Below are 13,137 nucleotides of genomic sequence, written 5' to 3'. Positions count from 1 at the left end.
AGGGGTCTCGGACACCCCAAATCCTTTTGGGAGGGGCTTGGAGTCCCCCAGATCCTTATGGGAGGGGTTTAAGCCCCCCCCCCCCCAAATTTTGTGGGACCCCTAAAACCTTTGTGGGAGGGGGCTCAGACCCCCATAAATCCTCATGGGAGGGATTCAGAGCCCCCCAAAATCTTCGTGGGAGGGGTCTTAGACACCCCAAAATCCTCATGGGAGGGGCTTGGAGACCCCCGAATTCTTATGGGAGGGGTTTGGACCCTCCCAAATCTTTGTGAGGGGGGGTTTGGACCCCTAAAAACTTTGTGGGAGGGGGCTCAGACACCCCAAATTCCCCCCACGGAGGGGCTCTCACACAGTGCGACCCCAGAGCCCCCCCAAAATGCCCCCAAATCTCCTCCAAGAAGCCCCAACCCCCCCAAAATCCACCCAAACCTCCCCCAACCCCCCCAAAACGCCCCCAGACCCCCACCCGGGTCTCTGCTCCGCTCTTTATTGGGGGTGGTAGCGCCCCAGAACCGACGGGGGGTGCGGGGGGGGCAGGGGCGGCGCCCCCAGACCCCCCCCAGGGGTGGGGGCGTCCCCGGGGGGGGCCCGGGGGGGTCCCCGGGGCCTTTGGGGGGGTCACCGGATGGCGATGAGCCCCACGTCCATCAGCTTCTGGATCTTCTGCGCTATCAGGGGGTTCTTGAGGTGCCTGGGTGGGGGGGACAGCGGGGGGTCAGGGGGGGGACAGCGGGGACACCTCGGGGACAGCGTGGGGAGAGTTGGGGACTCACTGGGGACACTCTGGGGACACTCTGGGGACACTCTGGGGACAGCTGTGGACATTTTGGGGACACTCTGGGATGGTTGGGGATACTCTGGGGACAGCTGTGGACATTTTGGGGACACTCTGGGATGGTTGGGGACACTCTGGGGACACCCTGGGACAGTTGGGGACACCATGGGCACATGTTGGGGAACACCTCAGGGACACCATGGGGAGACCGTGGGACAGCTGGGAACACTTCGGAGACACTTTGGGGGCAGTTTGGGGGCACCCTGGGACAGATGGGGATACAGTGGGGACAACTGGGGACACTGGGGACCCTCAGTGCCACCCCCCACCACCTCAGAGACCCTCAGTGTCACCCCCCCGTGCCCTGGGGAACCCCCCGTGCCACTGACTCGCTCAGGGCCTGCGGGTCCTTCTGCATCTGCTCCAGGATGAGCCGCATGGCCGGGTCGCCCATGATCTGCTGCACCTCGGGGTCGGCCAGGGCGCGGCGCCGCAGCTCCTCGGGGGGCTCGGAGCGCTGCTGCTGCCCCCGGACGCAGCGCCGCAGCCCCTCTGCAGCTTCCTGGGGGGCACAGGGGGCACAGGGTGACACAGGGGACATCAAGGGACACGGGGGGGTCACAGGGGGCACCAAGGGGCACGGGGGGGTCACAGGGGGCACCAAGGGACATGGGGGGGTCACAGAGTGACACAGGGGACATGGAGGGGCACGGGGGGCGTCACAGGGGGCACCAAGGGACACGGGGGTCACAGGGGGCACCAAGGGACACGGGGGGGTCACAGGGGTCGGAGGTGACACAGGTGTCACAGGGGTCGGGGTCTCTGAGTGCCGCTGTCCCTCTGCTGCCCCTTGGGGGGCACGGGGTGGGCACAGAGGGTCCCGGGGGGGTCCCGGGGGGTCCCGGGGGGGTCCCGGGGGTGCCAGGCCCACCTTGCAGGAGGGGTCGAGGTCCAGGGCGCGCTGATAAACCTCCATGGCCTTGGTGTAATCGCGCATGGCCTCGAGCGCCGCCGCCTTCCGCGTGTAACCCTTGACTGGGGACAGGGACAGGGACAGGGGGGACATAGGGGGATATGGGGGACATGGGGGGGACACGGGGACAGGAGGGACAGCAGGGCACAGGAGAGACACAGGGACAGTAGGGGACATGGGAGGACACAGGATACAGGGGAGCATTGACAGACACAGGGACAGGTGGGGACACAGGGACAGGTGGGGACACAGGGACAGGTGGGGACACAGGAACAGCAGGGGACACAGGGACAGGTGGGGGGACACGGGGACAGGTGGGGACACAGGGACAGGTGGGGGACACAGGGACATATGGGGGGACACAGGGACAGATGGGGGGACACGGGGACAGAGGGGGGGACACAGGGACAGGTGGGGACACAGGGACAGATGGGGGGACACGGGGACAGATGGGGGGACACGGGGACAGATGGGGGGACACAGGGACAGGTGGGGGACACAGGGACAAGCAGAAGGACACAGGGACAGGTGGGGGACACAGGGACAGATGGGGGACACAGGGACAGATGGGGGACACAGGGACAGATGTGGGGACACGGGGACAGATGGGGGACACAGGGACAGGAGGGGCCGGGTAGAGCGGGACGAGGAAGGCACACACAGAGAAGGAGGAGGATGAGGATGATGAGGGTGAAGCAGAGGAAGGGCAGGGCCTGTCCCCTCTGCTGTCCCCTGGTGTCCCCACTCACTGAAGGTGGGCTCCAGCCGGATGCACTCCTCACAGTCCTGTGAGGGGACAAAGGGGGGGTCAGGGGGGTCCCAAAGCGTCCCTGCACCCCACAAACAACCCCAGCACCTCCTCTGTGCCCCCAAAACAGCCCCCAGTGCCCTCTGTGCCCCCAAACCAGCCCCCCAGTGCCCTTTGTCCCCCAAAACCAGCACCTCCCAGCCCCTCTGTGTCCCCAGAGCACCTCAGGACCCTCAAACCACCCCAAAACCCTCAAAGCAGTCCCCAGTCAGCCCCCAGACCCCTACACAACCCCGAGGACCCTCTTGCATCCCTCAAACCACCCCAAGAGCCTCCAAACCAGTCCCAAACCCCCAAACCAGTCCCAGACCCCCCAAACCAGTCCCAAACCCCCCAAACCAGTCCCAGACCCCCCAAACCAGTCCCAGACCCCCCAAACCACCCCAAGACCCCCCAAACCAGTCCCAAACCCCCAAACCAGTCCCAAACCCCCAAACCAGTCCCAGACCCCCCAAACCTCCCCCCAGGACCCCCAGACCCCGCCCCAGACCTTGAGGGCCAGGGGGAACTCGAGCAGTTTGGTGTAGCAGGCGGCGCGGTTGCTGTAGAGCCGCGCCTCGTGCGGGTTGCGCCGGATGGCCTCGCTGTAGTGCTTCATGGCCTGGGGGTAATCCCCTCAAAACAGACCCCTCCTCACTCTCAGGGGGTGCCCCAACCCCTCAAACCCCTCCAAGATCCCCCCAAAACCCCCTCAGACCTCGCTGGAAGCACTCGTTGCCTTTGTTCTTCTCCTCCAGCGCCAGGTCGGGGTCGATGTAGGCCAAGCGCTCCTGCTCCTTCAGGATCTTCTCAGCCTGCAGCGATTTGGGGGGGTCAGGAAGGGCACAGGGGGTTACCCCAAGCGTGCCAGTCCCCTCAGAGCAGTCCCAAAGCTCCCAGAACCCTCCACAGCAGCCCCAAACCAACCCCCAGTCCCCTCAGAGCAGTCCCAAAGCTCCCAGATCAGCAGAATCCCAAACCAACCCCCAGGCGCCTCTTACACCCCTCAAACCACTGCAAGACCCTCCAAACCCATCCCAAAGCCCCCAAACCAACCCCCAGGGCTCCCCAAACCGTTCCCAAACCCCCCAAGTCACCTGCTGACACTTCTTGAGCACGTCGGGCGTGCGGTGCTCGGCCAGGGATTTGTTGTAGAAGTGCACGGCGTCCTTGTAGCGCTCCTCGCGGAAATACGAGTTCCCAATCCTTGCATAGGCCCTGGGCGGGGACAGGGATGGTTTGGGGGGGACAAGGACGGTTTGGGGGGACAGCAGAGACCCCCAAAACCCCCCAAACTCACTTGGCAATCTGCCTGTAATCCTCGCGGTTCTCGCGGCCCACCTCGATGGCGCGTTCACAAAGCGCCCGGCACCGCTCGTACTCGCCCGTCTCGAAGTACACGGCTGGGATTGAGGGGGAAATTCGGGGTTCGGGGGGGTTTGGGGGTTCGGGGGGGTGGTTTCGGGGGGGTTTTAGGGTGACAGACCTGCTTGGTTGGTGACGTAGGTCATGTTGGTGGGGTCCAGCTGCTCGGCGCGGGTGTAGTGCTCCAGCGCGGCCGGGAACTCCTTGCGCTTGTAGGCGGCGTTGCCCAGCTCCTTCTCCTTCTGGGCCTGGGGGGAACCCCAAAAACGGCTGGAATCACCCCAAATTTCACACCCAGACCCTCCCCTCATCACCCAGCTCCTTCTCCTTCTGGGCCTGGGGGGAACCCCAAAAACGGCTGGAATCACCCCAAATTTCACACCCAGATCCTCCCCTCATCACCCAGCTCCTTCTCCTTCTGGGCCTGGGGAAGGAACCCCAAAAACGGCTGGAATCACCCCAAATTTCACACCCAGACCCTCCCCTCATCACCCAGCTCCTTCTCCTTCTGGGCCTGGGGGGAACCCCAAAAACGGCTGGAATCACCCCAAATTTCACACCCAGATCCTCCCCTCATCACCCAGCTCCTTCTCCTTCTAGGCCTGAAGGGAAGGAACCCCAAAAACGGCTGGAATCACCCCAAATTTCACACCCAGATCCTCCCCTCATCACCCAGCTCCTTCTCCTTCTGGGCCTGGGGGGAACCCCAAAAACGGCTGGAATCACCCCAAATTTCACATCCAGCCCATCCCCCCAATGACCCAGCTCCCTGTACTCCAGTGATGCAGGGGGACACCCCAAAAACGGCCGAAATCACCCCCAATTTCACACCCAGATCCTCCCCACCATGACCCAGCTCCTTCTCCCACTGTGGAGATCCCCCTAAACCTGGCCCCTCACCCCAAAACCCAGGTGAGACCCTCCCCAAATCTCCCCTCTTCCCCCAGCACCCCAAAACCTGCCCTAGAGCCCCCCCAAATTCCCCTCAACGCCCCCAAAACTCCCCCCAGCCCCATTTTGGGGACACCCCCCCACCTCCTGCTTGTTCTGGGGGAGCTCCTCGGTCGGGGGGGGCTGGGAGGGGGGTGGTGGGGGCGGGGGGGGTGGGGAAGGGGCTTCCTCCTCTTCCTCAGCCCCGCTCAGCTCCACCCCCAGCAGCACGCTCAGCGTCGTCATCACCCGCGGGTCCTGCAGCTTCCTGGGCAGGGGGAAACGGGGGCTTTGTGGGGGGGCTGCACCCCAAAATCCCCGCCCCAAAATCCCCCCAAGGGAGCTGCACCCCAAAATCCCCACCCCAAAATCCCCCCAAGGGAGCTGCACCCCAAAATCCCCGCCCCAAAATCCCCCCGAGGGAGCTGCACCCCAAAATCCCCGCCCCAAAATCCCCCCGAGGGGGCTGCACCCCAAAATCCCCGCCCCAAAATCCCCCCGAGGGGGCTGCACCCCAAAATCCCCACCCAAAACTTCTCCGTCCCAAAATCCCCCCAAGGGAGCTGCACCCCAAAAACTCCCAAAATTCCCCGGGGGCTGCACCCCCAAAATCCCCACCCCAAAATCCCCCAAGGGAGCTGCACCCCAAAATCCCCACCCCAAAATCCCCCAAGGGACCTGCACCCCAAAATCCCCACCCAAAACTTCTCCATCCCAAAATCCCCCCAAGGGAGCTGCACCCCAAAATCTCCGTCCCAAAATTCCCCGAGGGGGCTGCACCCCAAAATCCCCACCCCAAAATCCCCCCAAGGGAGCTGCACCCCAAAATCCCCACCCCAAAATCCCCCCAAGGGACCTGCACCCCAAAATCCCCACCCAAAACTTCTCCGTCCCAAAATCCCCCCAAGGGAGCTGCACCCCAAAATCTCCGTCCCAAAATTCCCCGAGGGGGCTGCACCCCAAAATCCCCACCCCAAAATCCCCCCAAGGGAGCTGCACCCCAAAATCCCCACCCCAAAATCCCCCAGGGGGCTGCACCCCAAAATCCCCACCCAAAACTTCTCCATCCCAAAACCCCCAAGGGAGCTGCACCCCAAAATCTCCGTCCCAAAATTCCCCCAAGGGAGCTGCACCCCAAAATCTCTGTCCCAAAATTCCCCCGAGAGGGCTGCACCCCAAAATCCCCGCCCCAAAATTCCCCCGAGGGGCTGCACCCCAAAATCTGCACCCTAAGCCCCACCCCAGAGCCGGCCTGCTCCTTTCCTAACCCCCCCAATCAGCCACAGACCCCCCGAGTCCCCCCAAAACTCCCTCCCAGCCCCTCAAAACCCCTCTCAGTCCCCCCAGAGACCCCTCCCAGCCCCTCAAAAATCCTTCCCAGCCCCCCAAGTCCCTTCTCACCCCCTCAAAACCCCTCTCAAACCCCCTCCCCAGCCCCTCACTGACACCCCCAGAGCCCCCCAAACCCCTCCCCAGCCCCCCAAACCCCTCACTGAGGCCCCCAGAGCCCCCCAAACCCCTTCCCAGCCACTCATAGATGCCCCCAGAGCCCCCAAACCCCTCCCCAGCCACTCATAGATGCCCCCCAGGCCCCCCAAACCCCTCCCCCAGCCACTCATAGATGCCCCCAGAGCCCCCAAACCCCTTCCCAGCCCCCCAAGCCCCTCACTGACGCCCCCAGAGCCCCCCAAACCCCTCCCCAGCCCCCCAAGCCCCTCACTGACGCCCCCAGCTGCCCGGGGTCGCTGCGCAGCGTCTCCAGCAGCCGCCGGTACTCGGGGTCCCCCAGCAGCCCCCGGGTGCGGGGGTCGGCCTCCAGCCGCGCCAGCAGGTCGGGGGCACTGAAGGGGTTCAGCAGCTTCCGCTCTGCAACGGGGGCACGAAGGGGCAGGCGCCCCAAAAACCCGCTCAGGGAGGCTCAAATCCGGCTCTCAACAGCCCAAAGTCACCTCTCTCCATTCCCCGTGACGCTGAAAATCTTCCAGGGACACCCAAAACCTCTCCAGGGACACCCAAAACTTTCCAGGGACACCCAAAACTTTCCAGGGACACCCAAAACTTTCCAGGGACACCCAAAACCTCTCCAGGGACACCCAAAACTTTCCAGGGACACCCAAAACCTCTCCAGGGACACCCAAAATCTTCCAGGGACACCAAAACTTTCCAGGGACACCCAAAACCTTCCAGAGACACCCAAAACCTTCCAGGGACACCCAAAACCTCTCCAGGGACACCAAAACCTTCCAGGGACACCCAAAACCTCTCCAGGGACACCCGAAACTTTCCAGGGACACCCAAAACCTTCCAGGGACACCCGAAACCTCTCCAGGGACACCCGAAACCTCTCCAGGGACACCCAAAACCTCTCCAGGGACACCAAAACCTTCCAGGGACACCCAAAACCTCTCCAGGGACACCCAAAACCTTCCAGGGACACCCAAAACCTTCCAGGGACACCCAAAACCTCTCCAGGGACACCCAAAACCTTCCAGGGACACCCAAAACCTTCCAGGGACACCCAAAACCTTCCAGGGACACCAAAACCTCTCCAGGGACACCCAAAACTTTCCAGGGACACCCAAAACTTTCCAGGGACACCCAAAACCTCTCCAGGGACACCCAAAACCTCTCCAGGGACACCCAAAACCTTCCAGGGACACCAAAACCTCTCCAGGGACACCCAAAACTTTCCAGGGACACCCAAAACCTTCCAGGGACACCCGAAACCTCTCCAGGGACACCCGAAACCTCTCCAGGCCACTCAAAATCATTCAGGGCCATCCAAAAGTTTTCAGGGCCACTCAAAACATTTCAGGGCCACCCAAAATCCCTCAGGGACACCCCAAAAATCTCTCTGGACCACCCCAAACCTTCCAGGGCCACCCAAAACCTGTCCAGATCACCCAAAATCCTTCAGGGACACCCCAAACCTTCCAGGTGCTCTCAAAACCTCTCCGGACCACCCAAAACTGCTCCAAGCCACTCAAAACCTTTTGGGGCAACCAAAACCTCTCTGGACCACCCCAAACCTTCCAGGGCCACCCAAAATTTCTCCAGACCACCCCAAAACCTTTCAGGACTACCAAAAACCTCTCTGAGCCCCCCAAAACCTTTCAGGGCCACCCAAAATTTCTCCGGGCTACTCAAAACCTCTCTAGGCCACCCAAAACCTGTGCAAGCCACTCAAAACTTTTTGGGGCAACCAAAACCTTTTGGGGCCACCCAAATCCTCCCCCCTGCCATTCCTCCGCTCTCCCCAAAGCCCCCCAGAGCCCCCCTACCCGCCAGCCTGGCCTCCACCCCGCGCAGGCCCTGCAGGAGCTGCTCGTTGCCCGGCTCCCGGGCCAGCCCCTCCTCGTAGGTGGCCTTGGCCTCCTCCAGGCGCTGCAGGAACTCCAGAGCCGCCGCCTTGCGCGAGTACCCCTGGGGGACACGGGGGGGACACGCGGGGGACACGGGGTCACAGCCCTGGCCTGGCCTCTGGGGGGCCCGGGACCCCCACCCACCACCACGGACAGACCCCCACCCTGACCCTCTGTGGGATCCGCCACGGTCACACCCCCACCCTGACCCGCCCATGGTCACACCCCCACCCTGACCCCCCATCCCCCCACCACGGTCACACCCCCCACCCTGACCCCCCCATCCCCCCACCACGGTCACACCCCCACCCTGACCCCGCCCATGGTCACACCCCCCACCCTGACCCCGCCCATCCCCCCCCCCCCACCACGGTCACACCCCCACCCTGACCCCCCATCCCCCCACCACGGTCACACCCCCACCCTGACCCCCCATCCCCCCCATGGTCACACCCCCACCCCTGACCCCCCACCATGGACAGACCCCCACCCTGACCCCCCTCCCCATCATGGTCACACCCCCCATCCCCCCCACCATGGACAGACCCCCACCCTGACCCCCCATGGTCACACCCCCACCCTGACCCCCCCATCCCCCCACCATGGTCACACCCCCACCCTGACCCCCCATCCCCCCCATCATGGTCACACCCTCACCCTGACCCCCCTACCATGGACAGACCCCCACCCCTGACCCTCTGTGGGATCCGCCATGGTCACACCCCCACCCCTGACCCCCCACCATGGACAGACCCCCCCCCCATCATGGTCACACCCTCACCCTCCCCCCCATGGTCACACCCCCAAATGACCCCTAAATGACCCCATGGGGACAGAGTGTCCCTCCCTGCTCTGTCCTCCTAGAGCCCCCCCCATCCTGTCCCTCCATGATCCCACGGGGGCTGTACAGACCCCCCAAAATCAGCTCCCCATGACCCCACAGGGGCTGTACAGACCCCCCAAAATCAGCTCCCCATGACCCCTACGGGGCTGTACAGACCCCCCCCCCCCCCCCCCCCCCCCAAAATCAGCTCCCCATGACCCAATGGGGGCTGTACAGACCCCCCAGAATCAGCTCCCCATGACCCTACAGGGGCTGTACAGACCCCCCAAAATCAGCTCCCCGTGACCCAATGGGGGCTGTACAGACCCCCCAAAATCAGCTCCCCATGACCCCACGGGGGCTGTACAGACCCCCCAAAATCAGCTCCCCGTGACCCCACGGGGGCTGTACAGACCCCCCAAAATCAGCTCCCCATGATCCCACGGGGGCTGTACAGACCCCCCAGAATCAGCTCCCCATGACCCCATGGGGGCTGTACAGACCCCCCAAAATCAGCTCCCCATGACCCCACGGGGGCTGTACAGACCCCCCAAAATCAGCTCCCCATGACCCTACAGGGGCTGTACAGACCCCCCAAAATCAGCTCCCCATGACCCCACAGGGGCTGTACAGACCCCCCAAAATCAGCTCCCCATGACCCAATGGGGGCTGTACAGACCCCCCAGAATCAGCTCCCCATGACCCAATGGGGGCTGTACAGACCCCCCAAAATCAGCTCCCCATGATCCCACGGGGGCTGTACAGACCCCCCAGAATCAGCTCCCCATGACCCTACAGGGGCTGTACAGACCCCCAAAATCAGCTCCCCATGACCCCACAGGGGCTGTACAGACCCCCCAAAATCAGCTCCCCATGACCCAATGGGGGCTGTACACTCCCCAAAATCAGCTCCCCAGGACCCCACAGGGGCCGTACCCCGCCACATCATCCCCCCATGACCCAATGGGGGCTGTACCCCCGGATCACCCCCCAAACAACCCCCAGATCACCACATCCCCTAAATAACCCCAATGCGGCTCTACCCCCCAAGATCATCCCTCCGTGACCCCATAAGGGGCTGCACAGACCCCCAGAGCATCCCCCTACCCCATCCCTCCATCCTCCCACACCCCCCATGCCCCCCAGACCCTCCGGTGCCCCCCATGCCCACCTTGGCCCAGTCGGGGCGCAGCTCCAGCGTGCGGCACGCATCGGCCAGGGCCCGCCCGTAGTCCCCGAGGCGCGCGTAGGCGGCCGAGCGGTTGCTGAACAGGACGTGGTTGTTGGGGTCCCGGTCGATGGCGGACGAGTAGTGCCCCACGGCCGCCCACACGTCCCCCGCCGCCAGCGCCCGGTTCCCCCGCTCCTTCAGCTCCTGAGCCTGCCCGAGCCGCCGGGAGCACAGCGGGAACCGGAGCGGGACAGGGGGAACGGGGAGAGAGGCAACGAGAGAGGAGGAATGGGAACGGGAGAGGGAGGGGGGAACGGGAATGGGAGAGAGGGAACGGGAACGGGAGAGAGGGAACGGGAACGGGAGAGAGGGAACGAGAGAGGAGGAATGGGAACGGGAGAGGGGGAACGGGAATGGGAGAGAGGGAACGGGAATGGGAGAGGGAACGGGAATGGGAGAGAGGGAACGGGAACGGGAGAGGGAACGGGAATGGGAGAGGGAGAGAGGGAACGGGAATGGGAGAGGGGAACGGGAATGGGAGAGAGGGAACGGGAATGGGAGAGGGAACAGGAATGGGAGAGAGGGAACGGGAACGGGAATGGGAGAGAGGGAACGGGAACGGGAGAGGGGGAACGGGAATGGGAGAGAGGGAACGGGAATGGGAGAGGGAACAGGAATGGGAGAGAGGGAACGGGAACGGGAATGGGAGAGAGGGAACGGGAATGGGAGAGGGAGGGGGGAACGGGAATGGGAGAGAGGGAACGGGAACGGGAGAGGGAACGGGAATGGGAGAGGGAACGGGAATGGGAGAGAGGGAACGGGAACGGGAGAGGGAACGGGAATGGGAGAGGAACGGAAATTGGGAGGGCGGGAACGGGAGAGGGAACGGGAATGGGAGAGAGGGAACGGGAATGGGAGAGGGAACGGGAACGGGAGAGGGGGAATGGGAGAGGGAACGGGAACGGGAGAGAGGGAACGGGAACGGGAGAGGGAACGGGAATGGGAGAGGGAACGGGAATGGGAGAGGGAACGGAACGGAATGGGAGAGGGAACGGGAATGGGAGAGAGGGAACGGGAATGGGAGAGGGAACGGAACGGGGAGAGGGAACGGGAATGGGAGAGGGAACGGGAATGGGAGAGAGGGAACGGGAATGGAGAGGGAACGGGAATGGGAGAGGAGGAAGAAGAGAAGGCAGGGGAACGGGGAGAGGAAGAGGAGGCAAAGGAACGAGAGGGGAGGAGGAAGAGGCACGAGAAAGGGAGAGGATGAGGAAGAAGAGGCAAGGGAACAGGAGGAGGAAGAGGAGGCACGGGAATGTGGAGAGGGAGCACGGGAACGGGAAAGGAGGAAGAGGAGGCATGGGAATGGGAAGGGAAGAGGATGAAGAAGAGGAGGGGGAAAGGGACGGAGGGAGAGCAGCGAAGGGCCGGGAGCAGCAAGGGGCGAGGAAGATGAGGAAGACGATGAGGAGGATGAGGAGGATGAAGGTGTCAGGAAGACGAGGAGGAGGAAGCCGCAAAGGAAATGAGGATGAAAGTGCGAGGAAGATGAGAAGGATGAAGAAGCAAGGGAGAGCAAGTGACAGGCAGAGGGAGAAGAGCGTGAGCAGGGCCGGAAGGATGAAGACGAGGGCGGTGAAGATGAAGGAGAAGCGAAGAAGAAGAGGAGGGAAGGAAAAAGAACAAGAACGTGAGGAAGGAGGCGCTTCCCGGAGACCCCAAACCCCTCCAGGCCCCCCGAGCCCCCTCAAGGACCCTGAACCCACCGGGGACCCCTCAGGGACCCTCAGGGACCCCCGGACAAGCCCAAACAGCCCCGAGCCCCCTCAGGGCCCCGCGCTCCCCTCAGAACGCCCCGACCCCGGCAGCGACCCCCGAGCCCCGTTCGGGATCGCCATAAAACCCAGCCCCGAGCAAGAGCGCTGCCCCCGGAGCTGCCCCGGTCCCGGTTCCCCTCAGGCCCCTCCGCCCGCCCCGGGACCCCCTCAGGGCCGCTCCCCCCCCCTCCCCACCTCCTCCATGGCCGCGGCTCCGCTCCCGCCGCTCCCGCGCCGCCCTCTGGAAGCTGCTAGAACCCCGCGGCCACGCCCCCCGCGCCCCATTGGCCGCCCGCCCCGCCCGCCCGCCCCCGCGCGAGATCCCATTGGCCGCCTTCCGCCTTCCCGCCTTCCCATTGGTTGCTGCGCGCAGCGGGGCGCGCCCCCTTCCAGACGGAAGCCGGCATCGGGGCCCGCCCACGCGCACTCCCATTGGTTGTGTCTCCCGGCGCTGGGCGCTCATTGGCTGAGCTCCTCTGGGACTTCTGGAATTTTCCGCTTCTCCCATTGGCTGCGAGCGGCGCTGATCACAGAGGGCGGGGGGGAGACGGGGAGCGCCCCCTGGCGGCGCGGAGGTCTCGCTGGGAAGGGAGAGGGGCGGGGCTTGCACCAAAGGGGCGGGGCTTGCACCAAAGGGGCGGGGCTTGCACGGGGGACCCTCTCCCGTGGCCAGTGGGAGTCACGGAGGGGAATCCAGGGGGTGGCGAGTGACACACGTGTGACCTTGGCAGGGCCCTGGTGTGACCCCTCCCCTCCCCCTTCCCACCCCTCGTGTCCCCCTCCACCCCTCCCCCACTGCTCGTCCTGCTCCGAGGGGTCCCCGTGTCACCCCCCCCCCGGGACCCCCAGTGACACCCCCACCCCTCCAGTGACACCCCCAATGTCACATCCCCTCCCCCACTGTCACATCCCCCCTTCCCCACCCCAAATTCCCCCCCCCGGACACCCCATCCCACGGGAAAGAGGCACCGGCAGGAAAAGGAGCCGCTGGGTTTATTGGGGGGGGGGGGCGCAGAGGGGGGATTTTGGGTCCCCCTTGGCCCTCCCAGGTCGGTTTGTCCTGATTTTGGTCCTTTTTACCCCAAATCCAACGGCAGGGGCGGGGGGAGGGGTGAAGGCACCTCGCGGAGG

General features: G+C 64.3%; 2 protein-coding genes across 2 annotated transcripts in view; one reads left to right on the top strand and one right to left on the bottom strand.

The window, feature by feature from the left end:
• FAU (FAU ubiquitin like and ribosomal protein S30 fusion) overlaps positions 1-13,137 on the top strand; it is a 581,541-nt gene that overhangs the window by 305,289 nt on the left and 263,115 nt on the right. The gene's annotated exons all lie outside the window — the stretch shown is intronic.
• Positions 484-12,275, bottom strand: STIP1 (stress induced phosphoprotein 1). Its single transcript, XM_030969962.1, has 14 exons — positions 12,202-12,275; positions 10,190-10,399; positions 8,115-8,256; positions 6,558-6,699; positions 4,939-5,101; positions 4,025-4,151; positions 3,839-3,941; positions 3,636-3,756; positions 3,257-3,353; positions 3,050-3,174; positions 2,501-2,537; positions 1,710-1,813; positions 1,168-1,340; positions 484-694 (listed from the first exon to the last, which is right to left on the bottom strand). Exons 1-14 carry the CDS (start codon positions 12,208-12,210, stop codon positions 622-624), a joined length of 1,626 nt encoding a protein of 541 aa, XP_030825822.1. The 5' UTR covers positions 12,211-12,275; the 3' UTR covers positions 484-621.

Source organism: Camarhynchus parvulus, unplaced genomic scaffold (genome assembly GCF_901933205.1).
Source record: "Camarhynchus parvulus unplaced genomic scaffold, STF_HiC, whole genome shotgun sequence".
Classification (NCBI taxonomy): Eukaryota; Metazoa; Chordata; class Aves; order Passeriformes; family Thraupidae; genus Camarhynchus; species Camarhynchus parvulus.
Note: the sequence above shows the minus strand (reverse complement) of the source record. Positions and strands in the feature narration are given on the sequence as shown.